This window comes from Diabrotica virgifera, chromosome 2, assembly GCF_917563875.1.
Source record: "Diabrotica virgifera virgifera chromosome 2, PGI_DIABVI_V3a".
NCBI classification, from domain to species: domain Eukaryota; kingdom Metazoa; phylum Arthropoda; class Insecta; order Coleoptera; family Chrysomelidae; genus Diabrotica; species Diabrotica virgifera.
In genome coordinates, this window is record NC_065444.1 from 32,698,005 (window position 1) to 32,711,858 (window position 13,854).

General features: G+C 34.9%; 1 protein-coding gene across 7 annotated transcripts in view; it reads left to right on the plus strand.

Annotated features, from left to right (window-relative positions):
• LOC114327271 (caskin-1) overlaps positions 1-13,854 on the plus strand; it is a 475,220-nt gene that overhangs the window by 433,207 nt on the left and 28,159 nt on the right. For all 7 annotated transcript variants that reach the window (XM_050643568.1, XM_028275825.2, XM_028275821.2 and 4 more), the window contains 3 exons: positions 898-1,119; positions 5,868-6,080; positions 12,688-12,924. In XM_050643568.1, the coding sequence (XP_050499525.1) occupies positions 898-1,119; positions 5,868-6,080; positions 12,688-12,924 (672 nt within the window). The remainder of the gene's footprint in view (positions 1-897; positions 1,120-5,867; positions 6,081-12,687; positions 12,925-13,854) is intronic.

A 13,854-nucleotide genomic window follows, 5' to 3' on the forward strand; every position in this document is an offset into this window, starting at 1 on the left:
GATTCAAGTCCTACAGGCCACATTTGACCCATTGTTGATTTTCCTGAGAGCTGCCGTCCAAAGGTCATTGCCCATCTTATATCCAGAAAGGTGGATAATTCACCAGGTGACAACTCTCGTATGTGGGCAGGTGTACTCCAGGACTCGCCGAGCGCGTACCCTCGTATTGACGATAACTCCGGACATTCACATAGGAAATGCTCCATAGTTTCGTCATGTGTGTCTACTAGCCCCAGTGTATGGTGGTGTTTGCTTACTTGACAATGATCAGTTAGAAACAGACTCAAGCGTAGGTTTTTTCTTGTCATTGCTAAGTACTTCTTTGATACTGACATTTCAAGATTCCTTAGTGTTACCCTGGTAAGTCTTCTTTGCTCTTCTTTCCATCTTTTCATGGCTTGCATGTGAGAGTGACGTTTGGCAATTTTCGCGACTGTTGTAGTTGACCAACCAAAAAGATCACCAGGTCCTAAGAGTCAGGCCTGCCGCCTTCCTAGCTAGTTAGTCAGCAATGCGGTTACCTTTATTTCCAGTGGGCCTTTTAACCCATCTCAGGATGATGTTATTACTATCCCAACCTTGAGATAGTTATTCATGAGACTCCACTGCTAACCCTGATGTGACACCTTCTCTATTCAAGATTGTTATGGTTTTCCCGGCTATACCTTTCTGCGTTATCTCTTTTTGCGGCTATAGTCATGTCAGTCAGTTCTGTCTTAGCTACGGAGGAATTTTGACCATACTCTAAATTATTCTTAGGTTCAGTGATGTTGACGATGGAGTTATAAACCGGGACCATTTATATCTACCAGACTTAGTTATTTTTATAACAGTATTTTTTTATGAAAGTATATTTCCGATAGTTTTTATTACTGATAATTTGTACTTGATTTGCAGTCTCCCGGTAGGGACAGTCCAGGTTCGTCGAGTGGCAGTGCAGGTTCAGGTTCCAGACATAGCACAGCTTCCTTAGATAGCGGAAGGGCATCCTATCATCCCCTCAGTACGGCGGGTAGAAGTACAATTGGTTCCTCCAATAGTCCACGATGTTCCTTAAGTTCATGTTCGATCGGTTCCGACCAGGGCCGTATTGAACGGATGATCCACCAAGGAATACCGGTAAGTTTGAATTATTTTAGAATTACATATTACATATAATAAAAGCCAATTTTAGCGTTTTTCGAGACCATTTTCCAATAGGTTGGACATCGAATTTTAAAAGCAAAAAATGTGAGATTAAAGCTTAACTCAAGTATACTCCGTCTAATATACTTACCGTTCCACGTTATCCGCGTCATAGCCCGTGACGGCACATGATACCAACACGAAATATTTAGGCGGTAGGTGTGTTCTTTTTAGAATCATTTTGCCGAGTACACTGGAATTGCAGCCACTAGACATATTTTATTATATACGCGTAGAAATAATATTGGAAGATTTCTAGTAATGTTAACTTAAAGAAATACACAATAATATGTTTCATTTAATTTGTATAAATGGATTATAAAGCGTTTTTATGAAGCACATTTGTTCGGAACACACTGTAACTGTAATCGAACGAAGGTGACATTTTGGCATAAATTGGTAACATTTATTTGACAGTTCCGGTATTGACACTTCAGATTTGTTTTTATTCTTTACTATAAATATTTGTTTTATTATATTTATTGTTTTTATTATAACTTAATTCTTGTTTTCTATTTATAACGTTTTTATTTAGTTGCATTAAATACTAATTTGCTTTGTTGTATAACAATTATGTGATATATTTGATTTAAAATGAATTTAAAAATTTTTTGTAATTGGGCAACAATGTCAACTTAGATCTCTGACGTAAATAATGACGTGCAACGGTAAGTACATATATTAGACGGACTGTATGTAGTTTCAAAATGCGCATTTTATTTGAATTTTGTATTACAAAAACAAGTTTAAAATATCGATATCCAAATGGTTATTGGCTCCGTGCGTCTCCCCTCTACTTACAGTCACGTGACACGCTGTCAGATTTTGTCAGGACGTTTTAACATTGAGTCTTATGGGATTATTTTGTTAAACTTGAATATTTTATTTTGTAGTGATAATAACCGAATACAATTGTTAGAATTCATTAGTTATTAATTTATACTGTAATTTATAGTGCAACAAAAATATTTTCTTTTTCGTTAATAAAGATTTATTGACATAAACTGCGATAGTGAGGTTATGTATACAAAATCAAACTGATAATAAATATTGGAAATAGAAGAATTTATATCAGATTAAGTGCGTTTTTATTTTCTGTTTATATTAATACATAATATCACTAGCGTGACACGGCATTTTTTTTAAATGTCTCATTTAAACATACACAAAGCGTCCTGATAAAATTTCAAAAAACCGCCACCATGAGCAGGTCGGTCGATTTTGCTTTGACACTTTGTTAACACTCAGAGCGAATACCGTTGCGTGTCAGGATATACATTATAGACTTGACGAAGGTCTGAACTTTAAAGTTCGAAACATATTGTTTATTTCTTACCCACTAGCTGCATCTTATTTTAATCAACAGAGTATGATGCTAAAACGTTGCAGTAAAAAGTTTACCCAATGTTTACCTCGGGAACCTGCTTATTTATATCAATTTTTCAACAAATAAAAAATTTCTTTTTTATTTATTGTAAAATTTCGTTTTCTCAGTATTCATAATATCAAAAAACGCACCCCTTTAAATGGTAGCACTCCACGGTTTTTTCATATTTGTAGGACCATTGACCATTTAAAAAATAAAACACTTTAACGTTATAGTTCCTTTGCAAAGTACATAATCAATAGACTATTGCGTAAAGTAATAAGTGATAATAAGTTGTGAAATTAGGATTATCTTGTGATGATTTTCAGAGATAGTATTTAAATTTAAATTAATAATAAACTAGGAATAACGGTTTTAAGCTGAAGAGTCGGTTAAGTGTCGAAAGACACTGCTGTATTTCGACAATATTTGAACAAGACCTTATCTAGCGTATCTTGTTTATATAATAAAATAAACAATAACAGCAGAGTACTGTGGAAGATAATTCGTTTCAATAGTAAGCATCACAATAAATGATAAGGGAGTTAAAATGCTACAAACTTTTCTATACGATAATTCAAAATATGTAAGAAATGTTCTTCAAACATGACCTCAGCCTAAGCAAAGAGTGCAATGCACTCTATAATATTAGAATATAGTTGAGATATAATAATGTTACACAGAAAATCAGGTTTAAGGGTTACCAAGTAATATAAAAATAATTTAATAAACAATAATAAAAAGTAAAGATCTTAAAAGTTAAAAGTAACAAATTAAACAAACCTAAACTTGTATATCGTATTTGTGGTATACGTGTTTGGGTTTTGTACATTTTTAGTTTAGGTATACATGTTTTAGCAATATTGTTTATTTATATTGTATTTAGTTTATACATGTCACAGAATCATAAAATACTCTATTTTTGATAGAATTTTTTATGAAGCCTTGGAGCACATTAAAAAATCTAAATACATTCAGAAAGAGAGTGTTAGAGACCACCAATTATAGTCTGTTCGCTAAACTCAGACACAACTGGCTAGTGATTTTAGTAAGTAATTTTGCCAATTTCGTAAAATTAGCAAAAAAATAATTACTAAACAGTTAATAATTACTAAATAGTTAGTAATTTTGCCAAATTTGGCAAAATTGGCAAAAAACAAAAAAATTACCAACTACAATCACTAGCCAGTTGTGTCTGAGTTTAGCGAACAGACTATACCATGATTTTTCTTAAATTTTTTGAATGAGTAGATTCTTCTGTAGTGAATTTGAATTGAAAACTCGTCGTTTATACCCCGTTTAGGCTTAAGCCTCTTCAGGGTGAAGGATCCTCCTTTTCAGGAGTGTGGGAGATTGCGTCGATGGTATGTGGAGAAGCAGAATTGCTAGTGGATTGGGTTAAGAAGGTGGTTTTAGCGCAGAAGCTGTAGAAGCGAAAGATAGAAATTGCCATGCTCAGCAAGCGACCAGTCAGTGAGGGGGTTCCAAATCTGTCACCTTAGAGGAACGGCTCTTAGATCAGCGTGTGGGGATGCAGTTTTTTATCTGCGATACATTAAGGGAGTTTGTTCAAGTATTTCGTAGTACTCATCGGGAAGTTCGTTTCTGGCCAATTGTAGAAGATTGGCCGGAGGGAATGGAACTTTGTTTTTGGGAGTCCCGGTGAGTATATGCCCTCGCCGATTGCAAGGGGTAATTAGGACATTTTTAGCCCTTTGGTTGTTACCATTAATCGTTCGTATGACATATTTGTTGCTGAGAGAACGGATTCTCTCATTTATGGGGGGTAGTTTAGCGAGTGGATGTACCAATACCGACGGATATCTCCAGTGTTTCCTGAGGCACTTTCTGAGAATTCTACGCTCGCATCCGAGGATTTTATTAGTATGTTGTTGATTTAGCGAAGCACAAAGGAGCGCTCTGTAGTCGATAATGGGCCTTATGAAGGTTTTATAGGTGTGCAGGAGAGTCTTGCTAGATGTGCCTCCAAACGTTCCAGATAACGCCCCAAGGAGTTTAGCTCTGTTTCTTACCCTGTTTAGGGTGTGTTGGATGTCGATGTTCCAATTGAGTGTCCTGCTGAAGTGGACTCCCAAGTAGACCACCGACGGACGATATTCAAGAGTTTCTCCTTGAAGGGTTATTCTGGTTGTTTCGTACCTAGCACTACGAGGGCGTCTGAAGGCAATCATTTGTGTTTTGGCTGGGTTGAGGGTGACTCTCCATTTATTGCACCACCTCACTACCTTGTCTAATAGAGTTTGGGCCCTATCGAAGGCAGAGGGCCGTCCTAGCGTGCCTCGCGCAGTGCCTGCAGTGAGCAGTGCAGTATCGTCGGCGTAAAGTAGGATTGACTCGGTTCGATTAATGGGATGGGGAATGTCACTGTTGTACGCTGTGTATAGTATAGGAGCTAATATGGATCCTTGTGGCACTCCTGCTTGAGGAGTAAATGGGGTGGATAATTGGTTAGCGACTTTGACGCGAATTGTTCGATTTGAGAGGTAGGAATGAATAAGTTTGATAAATGTTATAGGCAGTCCAAATCGGTGGAGTTTTTCGATCAGGCCTGGGTGCCAGACCTGGTCGAAGGCCTTTTGGACGTCTAGGAAGATGCCTATAGCATATTTTCTATGCTCATTAATGGTTTGGGAAATGAAAGTAGCTGCTTCAATCAATGCGTTACGTGTGGAATGTTCAGCTCTGAATCCAAATTGAAAACTGGGGAGAATGTGGTTTGTCTCTAGGAATTCTACGAGTCTCTCCTTGAGGATTCTCTCGTAGTTTCTTCTGTAGAAGCAGTTGAAAAATGACACAATATTTAAAAAAATATATTGGAGTATCAGGGCAAACAACGGAGTATACAGGACAGTGGGAACCTCATCGCTCTGGATGATATTAAAGTTTGTGGAGTTAAATTTACTTAAACTTAAAAAAATTACTTTACATGAATTAAGATTTTAAAAAAGTTTGATTTACTTAGTAAGGGGGTTCTGGCGGTTTTAGTTTCCAGTTAAGATTGGCGCTTTTTTTGAGCCAGTCAGGCCCTGACAGATATGTATTTTGGCACTATTTGAATTGAGTTATTATTGTTCAGTTAATAAATAAGTGCATAATGGAACAGTTTAAAGATCATTCCTTTAGTATAAAACAAATTCTTTGATCAAGGCCAACGGAGTTCGTTCTATTCTAATACGGTTTATTGCCTATTGATAGATAATAATAAAGATAATAAATATAATATGTTATCAAGTGGTTAAAAATAAACTAGACACTGCTTTTTGACCTTTACTTATAAAAACGTGTTTATTTTCAGGATCAAGAAATCATTCATTCCTGGCTAGTAGATTTACAATTCGAAGAATACTTTCCACTATTTATATCGTCCGGTTACGATTTACCTACGATCGGAAGAATGACGCCAGAGGACTTGACTGCCATAGGAATTAAAAAACCCAATCATAGAAAACGGCTAAAAGCTGAAATCGCCCAACTTAATCTTCCAGACAACTTGCCAGAATTCATACCAGTAAGTATTAATGTGATTGGAGAAGTCATAAAAGCTCTTTTGTACGACCGTAATTAAGTGTAGAAACAGACGAGCGACTCTGCAGCGCTGCTAGCAGCGCCACAGAGTAGCTTCGGCAAGTAGCCGAAAATTCTTACGTAAAATAGTGCCATTGTAGACGAGCGACAGTGGCCCAATCACGATTAGTCGCCTTTCTTCGCTACTAGTGGCATCCACAAGTCGCATGAACCCAAGTTTACGTGATGGCCCCGTAAAATGCCTTTTGATTCCGAAAGATTTTTGATCGAAATTGAAAATAGACCGGCTATATGGGATACCACACTGCGCGTCATTAAATAGACACCACCTAGAATGTTTAGAAATTTTTCAATAATTTTAAGTGTATACAATTTATTCTAATGCAACTAAACTCCCACAATGCAGAAACACTTTTAGACACCGCCAAACGGTGCTGACAGGTAAATTAAAGGTAATAAGTTTGCAGAATTGATATCAGTTTTACGACTTCGTATAATGCACGTATTGTTTGTACCTTATTTTTCTTGAAATATTGCTGTTCTGTTTTCCAAAAATCTTTCATTAGTTACAGTTGTTCAAAGAGTGAACTTATGCAGTCATTAATTTTAAACTATGGCTGAGAGATTTGCTAGATCTGTTTAAACTATTACTTTGATTGAAAATGGAATGAGTCAAAGAGAAGTGGCCAGACAGCTTTGAGTCAGTCGTTATATATAGTCCAAAAAACATACCAACGATTCGTACAGACTGGATCTCACGAACGGCAACCAGGATCAGGCCCGACAAGAATCGCGATCGCCAGAGAAAACCTTTCTTCAACGCACTTCTTTGCAAAATCGGTTCTTTACGACTAGGTCAATCCAAAACCGTTTTCAAAATGCTGAGAAAATGTGAGAAGAGGGTTGAAGGAATTTGGTCTAAGGGCTCGCTGCCCATCAACAGGACCTTTGTTAACAGCAGCGCATCAACAACGCCGATTTCGGTTTTATAGAGATCACGAGCATTGGACGATAGAAGATTGGTAAAATATTTTGTTTAGTGATGAGTCCAGGATGGCTCAAATGGTCGCATCAAAACATACAGAAGACGTGAGGAACAATATGCTGCTTGTGTTCGATGAGCACGTGTTGCTTTTGGAGAAGGTTCGGTAATTTTTTGGGCAGGCATTTCATTCGAAGGCCGCACAGACCTCGTGTTCATTGAATGAGCGTTGAATGCTCATCGATACATTATCTAAATTCTAGACGAGGATGTAATGCTTTTTGCTGGGTTTGTTGGCGAAAACTTGATTTTCGTGCAAGACAACGCGCGGCCAAACCTATCCAGGATGGTAACACAATACCTGGAAACCGTCAGTGCGCCAAAAATGAATTGGCCAGCTCAAAGCCCAGATTTGAACCCGATTGAGCATGTTTGGGACCAACTCAAACGACGAGTAAGGAACAGAATACCTGCTCCAATAAATTGTGAGCAGCTTCGGTTGGCGATCATGGAAGAATGGGAAGCTTTTCCTCAACACAACATCCAGAATTTGATCGATTAAATGTCACGTCGAATGAGATGTGTAATTCAAAATACGGGCGGTTATACAGAATATTAAAAATCGCGAGTTTATTGTAGTTTTTATTAAGAAAACAGAAAAAAATGTATGAATGGGACGGAGGATTTGACTGCCACAGGAGTTAAAAAACCCAATCATAGAAAAAAGCTGAAATCGCTCAACATAATCTTCCAGACAACTTGCCAGAATTCATACCAGTGAGTATTAATGTAATTGGAGAAGTCATAAAAGCTCTTTTGTACGGCCGTAATTAAATGAAGTCTCTTAAAAGTGTCTGCTTTTAGGTTTCATTCCCTAAAGTCCGTGTTTCTGAATTTTATCCCTTTAAATGGTTCGGCTTTTAATTTAGTTCTTATTGTTATTCTGACATTAGCTTCATTTCTAATTTGCATCGAATTCTTTGACGGGTTTTGCAAAATACATTACGAGAAGTGTTCGAGCACTCAGATATAATTATTTTTTTATATTCTTAGATTGGGTAGACGGTGACTCATATACAGGATGATCCATTGATAATGGAATGGAAGACGGAAAAATTACGTATTATTTACATATGAACATTTTATTATTAAAATTATGAATGGGTTGAATGTAATAATAATATAACACCGGTTTATAGCATCCTGCGCCTTCCGGTTTCTATTTTCCTACCACGTTGATCTGTCCAGTCTCTTGGTCGTACATCTCTCTCATACATTGCTTTTTGGATTCCACTTATCCAGGAAGTTTTCGTTCAATCCTTTTTCTTCTCTCCGGGGATTGCAATTCCATTATCAATTTTGAGAGTTGATTCCTCCATTTTTTGTACATGGCCATACCAACAAAGTTTGTTTCCTGGATTTCTTCAATTCTGTTTTTGTTTCTGTTCATAATGTCTAGTACTCGTTCATTCGTTACGTGTGAAACTCTGGAGATGCAGGCCGATCTTCGCCAGAAGTCCATTTCCAGTGCGAGCAACTTCTGTTCTGTTCGCTTATTCAGTTGCCAGGTTTCACATCCATTCAGTACCACGCTTTTAAAGTTGCTATTATCTAGTTGTGTTTTCTTTTCTTTTGATATGGTTTTTAACCAAAGTAGTGAGTTCAAAGCTCCTATTACTTTCTTTCCTTTCACAATTCTTTCCTCTATTCGGTTGAATGTGTGAGTCCATTTCAAATGGATTGAAGAAATAAAATTCAGACTTACTTACATTCTATCGCATTGCCTTTAAAGTACTGACAATAGATTAGATAAAGCTATTATTCAGATCAACCGGATGTTGACCTCGACACCAGCTGAATCTTGAATAAAGGGACTCCATCATTAAATATGGGGAGACCTGAACTCCCAATCAGTATAAAAATGAATTCCCAACTAACCTGGGACTCGCAACAGGATAAAAATGCTCTCTTGATCAGGGCGAGTCTTGACACTAATTGAGATAAACTTTTGAAACTAACGTGAGACTTCCAATGGGCTACACTGAGATTATCTTGGGACCAACTTGAGATAAACTTGGATCCTAATTAAATGGAGAAAATGCACTCATATTTCCGAAGAAGTAAAAGATACAAATAATATAAAGAAAGAAAGGTTATAAAAAATATCTTAACCTTTGACAGGGGTCTCGAAACATACTTAAAACTCTTGCATTTTGATGCGTTGATTTCGTCTGTATATATTTAGCTTTTTTACAGGCCTTTTAGGCCCAGAGCTGATTTCGTTTGTACCACGGAAAATTTTTTGCTCAATTAGAAATCCAATGAAATCAATTAATTTGTGGTCATCTGATTGAATACAACCAATAAAACCAACATTATACTGAAAACAGATCCCATGGGCTGTTTTCACTCAATCATGTAGCTATGGATACCTACATTTCGTTTCATTTCGATTTTGACATTTCAAATATTCAATATTTCAAAATGTCACGATTTGGTTGTAATACTGATGAGAATATTAATGAAATTATCGAATCAAATATACCAAAGAATACTGTTTACAGTAAAAAATTTGTATGGAAAGCGTTTATGGACTTTTGCAATGATAGAAAATATGAATTAGATGGAAATCGGACGGTGGAAGAATTGGCGTCGATTTTAAAGGATTGGGCTGTGAACATGAGAAGAAAAGATGGTACAGAGTTTAAAGAAGCTACTGTATATAAATTATCAATCTTCATTAAATTTTTCTAATTGTTCCTTTGTTAATTGCACATTTAAATAAATTGTTTCTGCTCTGTATTTTTTTTCATAACCAGCAAAAAATTTTCTATCCGAATAACCCTCGAACATTGATAAATGCTCAAAAATTTTTTAACAACTTTCTCAAGCTTGTTGCTTACAGGCAACAGACCTCCGCCTACGGCGTCGGTCTGTTTCCAAGCAACAAGCTTTCGAAATCTGTTATAAAATTTTTTCGAACAATTATCAATGTCCTTGGGTTATTACTACTGAAAATTTTTTGCTCAATTAGAAATCCAATGAAATCAATTAATTTGTGGTCATCTGATTGAATACAACCAATAAAACCAACATTATACTGAAAACAGATCCCATGGGCTGTTTTCACTCAATCATGTAGCTATGGATACCTACATTTCGTTTCATTTCGATTTTGACATTTCAAATATTCAATATTTCAAAATGTCACGATTTGGTTGTAATACTGATGAGAATATTAATGAAATTATCGAATCAAATATACCAAAGAACACTGTTTACAGTAAAAAATTTGTATGGAAAGAACATATTTGTATAAGAACATCATAATAAAATTATTAACAGCATGCGTAGTTGAAATACATCTTCATCAGTTATAGAAACTAACATGTCTGGATCTTCATTAAATTTTTCTAATTGTTCCTTTGTTAATTGCACATTTAAATAAATTGTTTCTGCTCTGTATTTTTTTTTTCATAACCAGCAAAAAATTTTCTATCCGAATAACCCTCGAACATTAATAAATGCTCAAAAATTTTTTAACAACTTTCTCAAGCTTGTTGCTTACAGGCAACAGACCTCCGCCTACGGCGTCGGTCTGTTTCCAAGCAACAAGCTTTCGAAATCTGTTATAAAATTTTTTCGAACAATTATCAATGTCCTTGGGTTATTACTACTGAAAATAAAATGATATGAAAAGGTATTTCTTTTTATAGAAATATATTTAAATAGGAAAGATACCTTTAGTTAGTTAGTGTTTTCTGTTTTTACTTATAGCCCAGTAAATGAACGGGAAATACGGCGATACCGTGTAATTTTCAGGGTCAATTCCGAATTGTATGAAAATTTAGATTTAGGTTCTACTTACCCTCCACTTCAAAGTTGAATTTGTGCCGTTGGTTGCTTTTACTTGGTGGGTGACAGTCACATCTTCTCGGGGGTGAAAAAACGTGTGTTTAAAATAAGTCCGGAAATGGATAAATTGACTAATTCTAAGCAACTTTCGTTTTATAGAGGTTTTTTTAAAAAGCCAATACTTTTCGAGTTATTTGCGATTAGAACTGTTTATTTTTCGACAAAAAAAAAACACGTTTTCAAGCGGTTTTTCGCAAATTACTCAAAAAGTCAGTATTTTATCTAAAAAAAAAAAATATTAAAAATGTAGCATAGAAAAAAAAAACGAAAAAGTGTGTATTCGTGAAGTCTATATACTCAGCAAAAACAAAATTTTAATTGAAATATAGTTGTAATTAAATATAAGTTGAAATAACCAGAAAATTAAGCACTTTTCGGGAAAAATCCACTTTCACTTTTTTAGATCGTTTAAAAAAAGATTAATTTTTATTATTTACAAAGTTTCTAGCATCAAAACTAAGCGAGTTACGCCTAACATGAAGTTGGCTCTTCCCTTTTTGGTAAAAATATCGTGAAAATTTGCCCCTATTTAGCACCGCAAATTAATCGTTACCGATTTATAAACGGTTTACTTATGTATTTTTTATATAATCTGTAAGTTCACCGATTTAAAGTGCTTATTTTTGAAAGGGTTGTAGTTATAAAGGCTTCAACGAGTCACTAATCACGAGTGTATACAAACTTTGAACATCCATATCTTAACCAGTTTTTGTCTATCAGAAAAACAAAAGCAAACTGGCATATTTACAAAATCAAAACCTATTTTATTTTACTCTTTGAGATTTTCGTATCGCTAATACTTTTAAAGTTATTTTGAAAAAAAAAACATTTTTCCAAAATTTTTAGAAAAACATTTTTACTATAAAACCAAATTTTTATAAAAATAAGCACTTCGAACCGGTCAAACTTACAGATCGTATAAATAATACACATACTACATATAAAGTAAATGGTAAAGCGGTAACGATTAATTTTATTTAGGGTGCTAAATAGGGGGAGATTTTCAGAGTTTTTTTTAAAGAAAAATGGGGCCAACTTTATTTTCAGCATAACTCGGTTAGTTTGATGCTAGAAACTTTTATAAAAAATAAAAATAAACCTTTTTTTAAATACTTTTAATAAAAATTTTTGCCTAAAATTGCTCTTTGTATATTTCACGTTAAAATATTCGATTTGGAATTTGGAGAATATGAAAGTATTTTTCATGAGCTACAAACTGCTTGATAACGTGTTTTTTTTCGTTGAAAAATACACATTTTCACGCTCAAAATAACTCGAAAAGTATTAAATTAGTTAAAAAACTCTATAGAACAAAATTTACTTATAGTTAGTCAATTTATCCATTTCCGGATTTATCTTGAATGTACGTTCTTTCACCCTCCGAGAAGGGGTGATTTTCACCCGCCAAGTAAAAGCAACCAACAACACAAGTTCAACTTTGAACTGGAGGGTAAGTAGAACCTAAGACCAAATTTTCATACAATTCGGAGTTGATCCTGAAAATTACACTCCGAATTGGTCATTTACTGGGCTATTACAGATTTACGTAGTCCTAGGTACAGACGAGTTAGTTTGTGTTTTGACTTTTATAAAACAATATCAACAATTTTTGGAACTTTCTGTAAACTTTGAATATACTTTTGTAATAGTTTAAGAATGTAACTGAAATGAAATGTGTATTTTCCATTTTTAGGGGTCCTTAGAAGAGTGGTTAAACCTGCTACGTCTAGACGAATATCTTCCAGCTCTTTTGGAACAAAACTATCAGACAGTAGACGACGTTACCCAGTTAACATGGGAAGATTTAGAAGAGTTCGGAATAGTGAAATTAGGCCATCAAAAGAAAATAATGCTAGCCATTAAACGAATTAAAGATATTAAGTCGGGAAAAAGAATACATACTGATGCTAACAGAATATACGCCACACAAGTAAGTACATGTTAGAAACACTATGTGCTCGTCATTATCACCATATTAGAAGTATTTTTTCATTATCTGTTCGTTTTCATATTTTTATTAAGGTTAGTTATACTTTAGTCAACAAAACAGTAGAAAAACATCAATATCTATGAACCATCAGCGCAATTGATAATCGATAGTTTTGTCAAAATTTACGACTTAACATGCATACTTGTGTCATCACACACTTTTTTCTTTAACATGCCTCATCATTTCCTCTTTACCATGATATACTCTGAATAAGCTATCCCTGTCTTTACAAGGCCATCTTTCCTCGGCAAATCAATGTAACTTGTTTTTTTCTTTACTTCTACGGCTTTCTATTGTGTTTTTAAGGATCAGTTCCTTCTCGCTATATGTTTCAGATGAGACATTTTTCGGTGTTTAACAGTCTCTAGCAGTTCTCATCTTTGTTGACCCTCCTTAGTCCTCATTCATTTTTCTTGCCGTCCAAGGTATGTGTATTTCCAATGTTTCAATTCTGTTCATGCTTGGTACTTTTAGTGTCCAAACTTCTACATCATACAAAAGTACAGACCAAGTATAGCACCTAACCATTCTTTGTCTTAGTTCTAAACTGGATGGTTATATCAAAGAAATGTCTCCATTTTTATAACAATAGTTTTAGTCATTGCTATACCTACTGCGTTTAATTTATATGTCTGGATCTAGTTAGTCTGTTATGATAGTTAACAAAATACATAATTTTGTGAACTAGATGTGGGTTACGACTAAATACGAAAAATTTGGTTTGTTTAAGTTTATTTTAATGCCAATTTCCTTTCCCACTTGTCGTGAATACGGTCCACGTATCTAATTGCATTAAGTAGTTCTCCGTTGATTTATTGTTCCATATGACTCTCAAGTCCCTTTTTAAATAACTGGTGCAAGCAAACAATG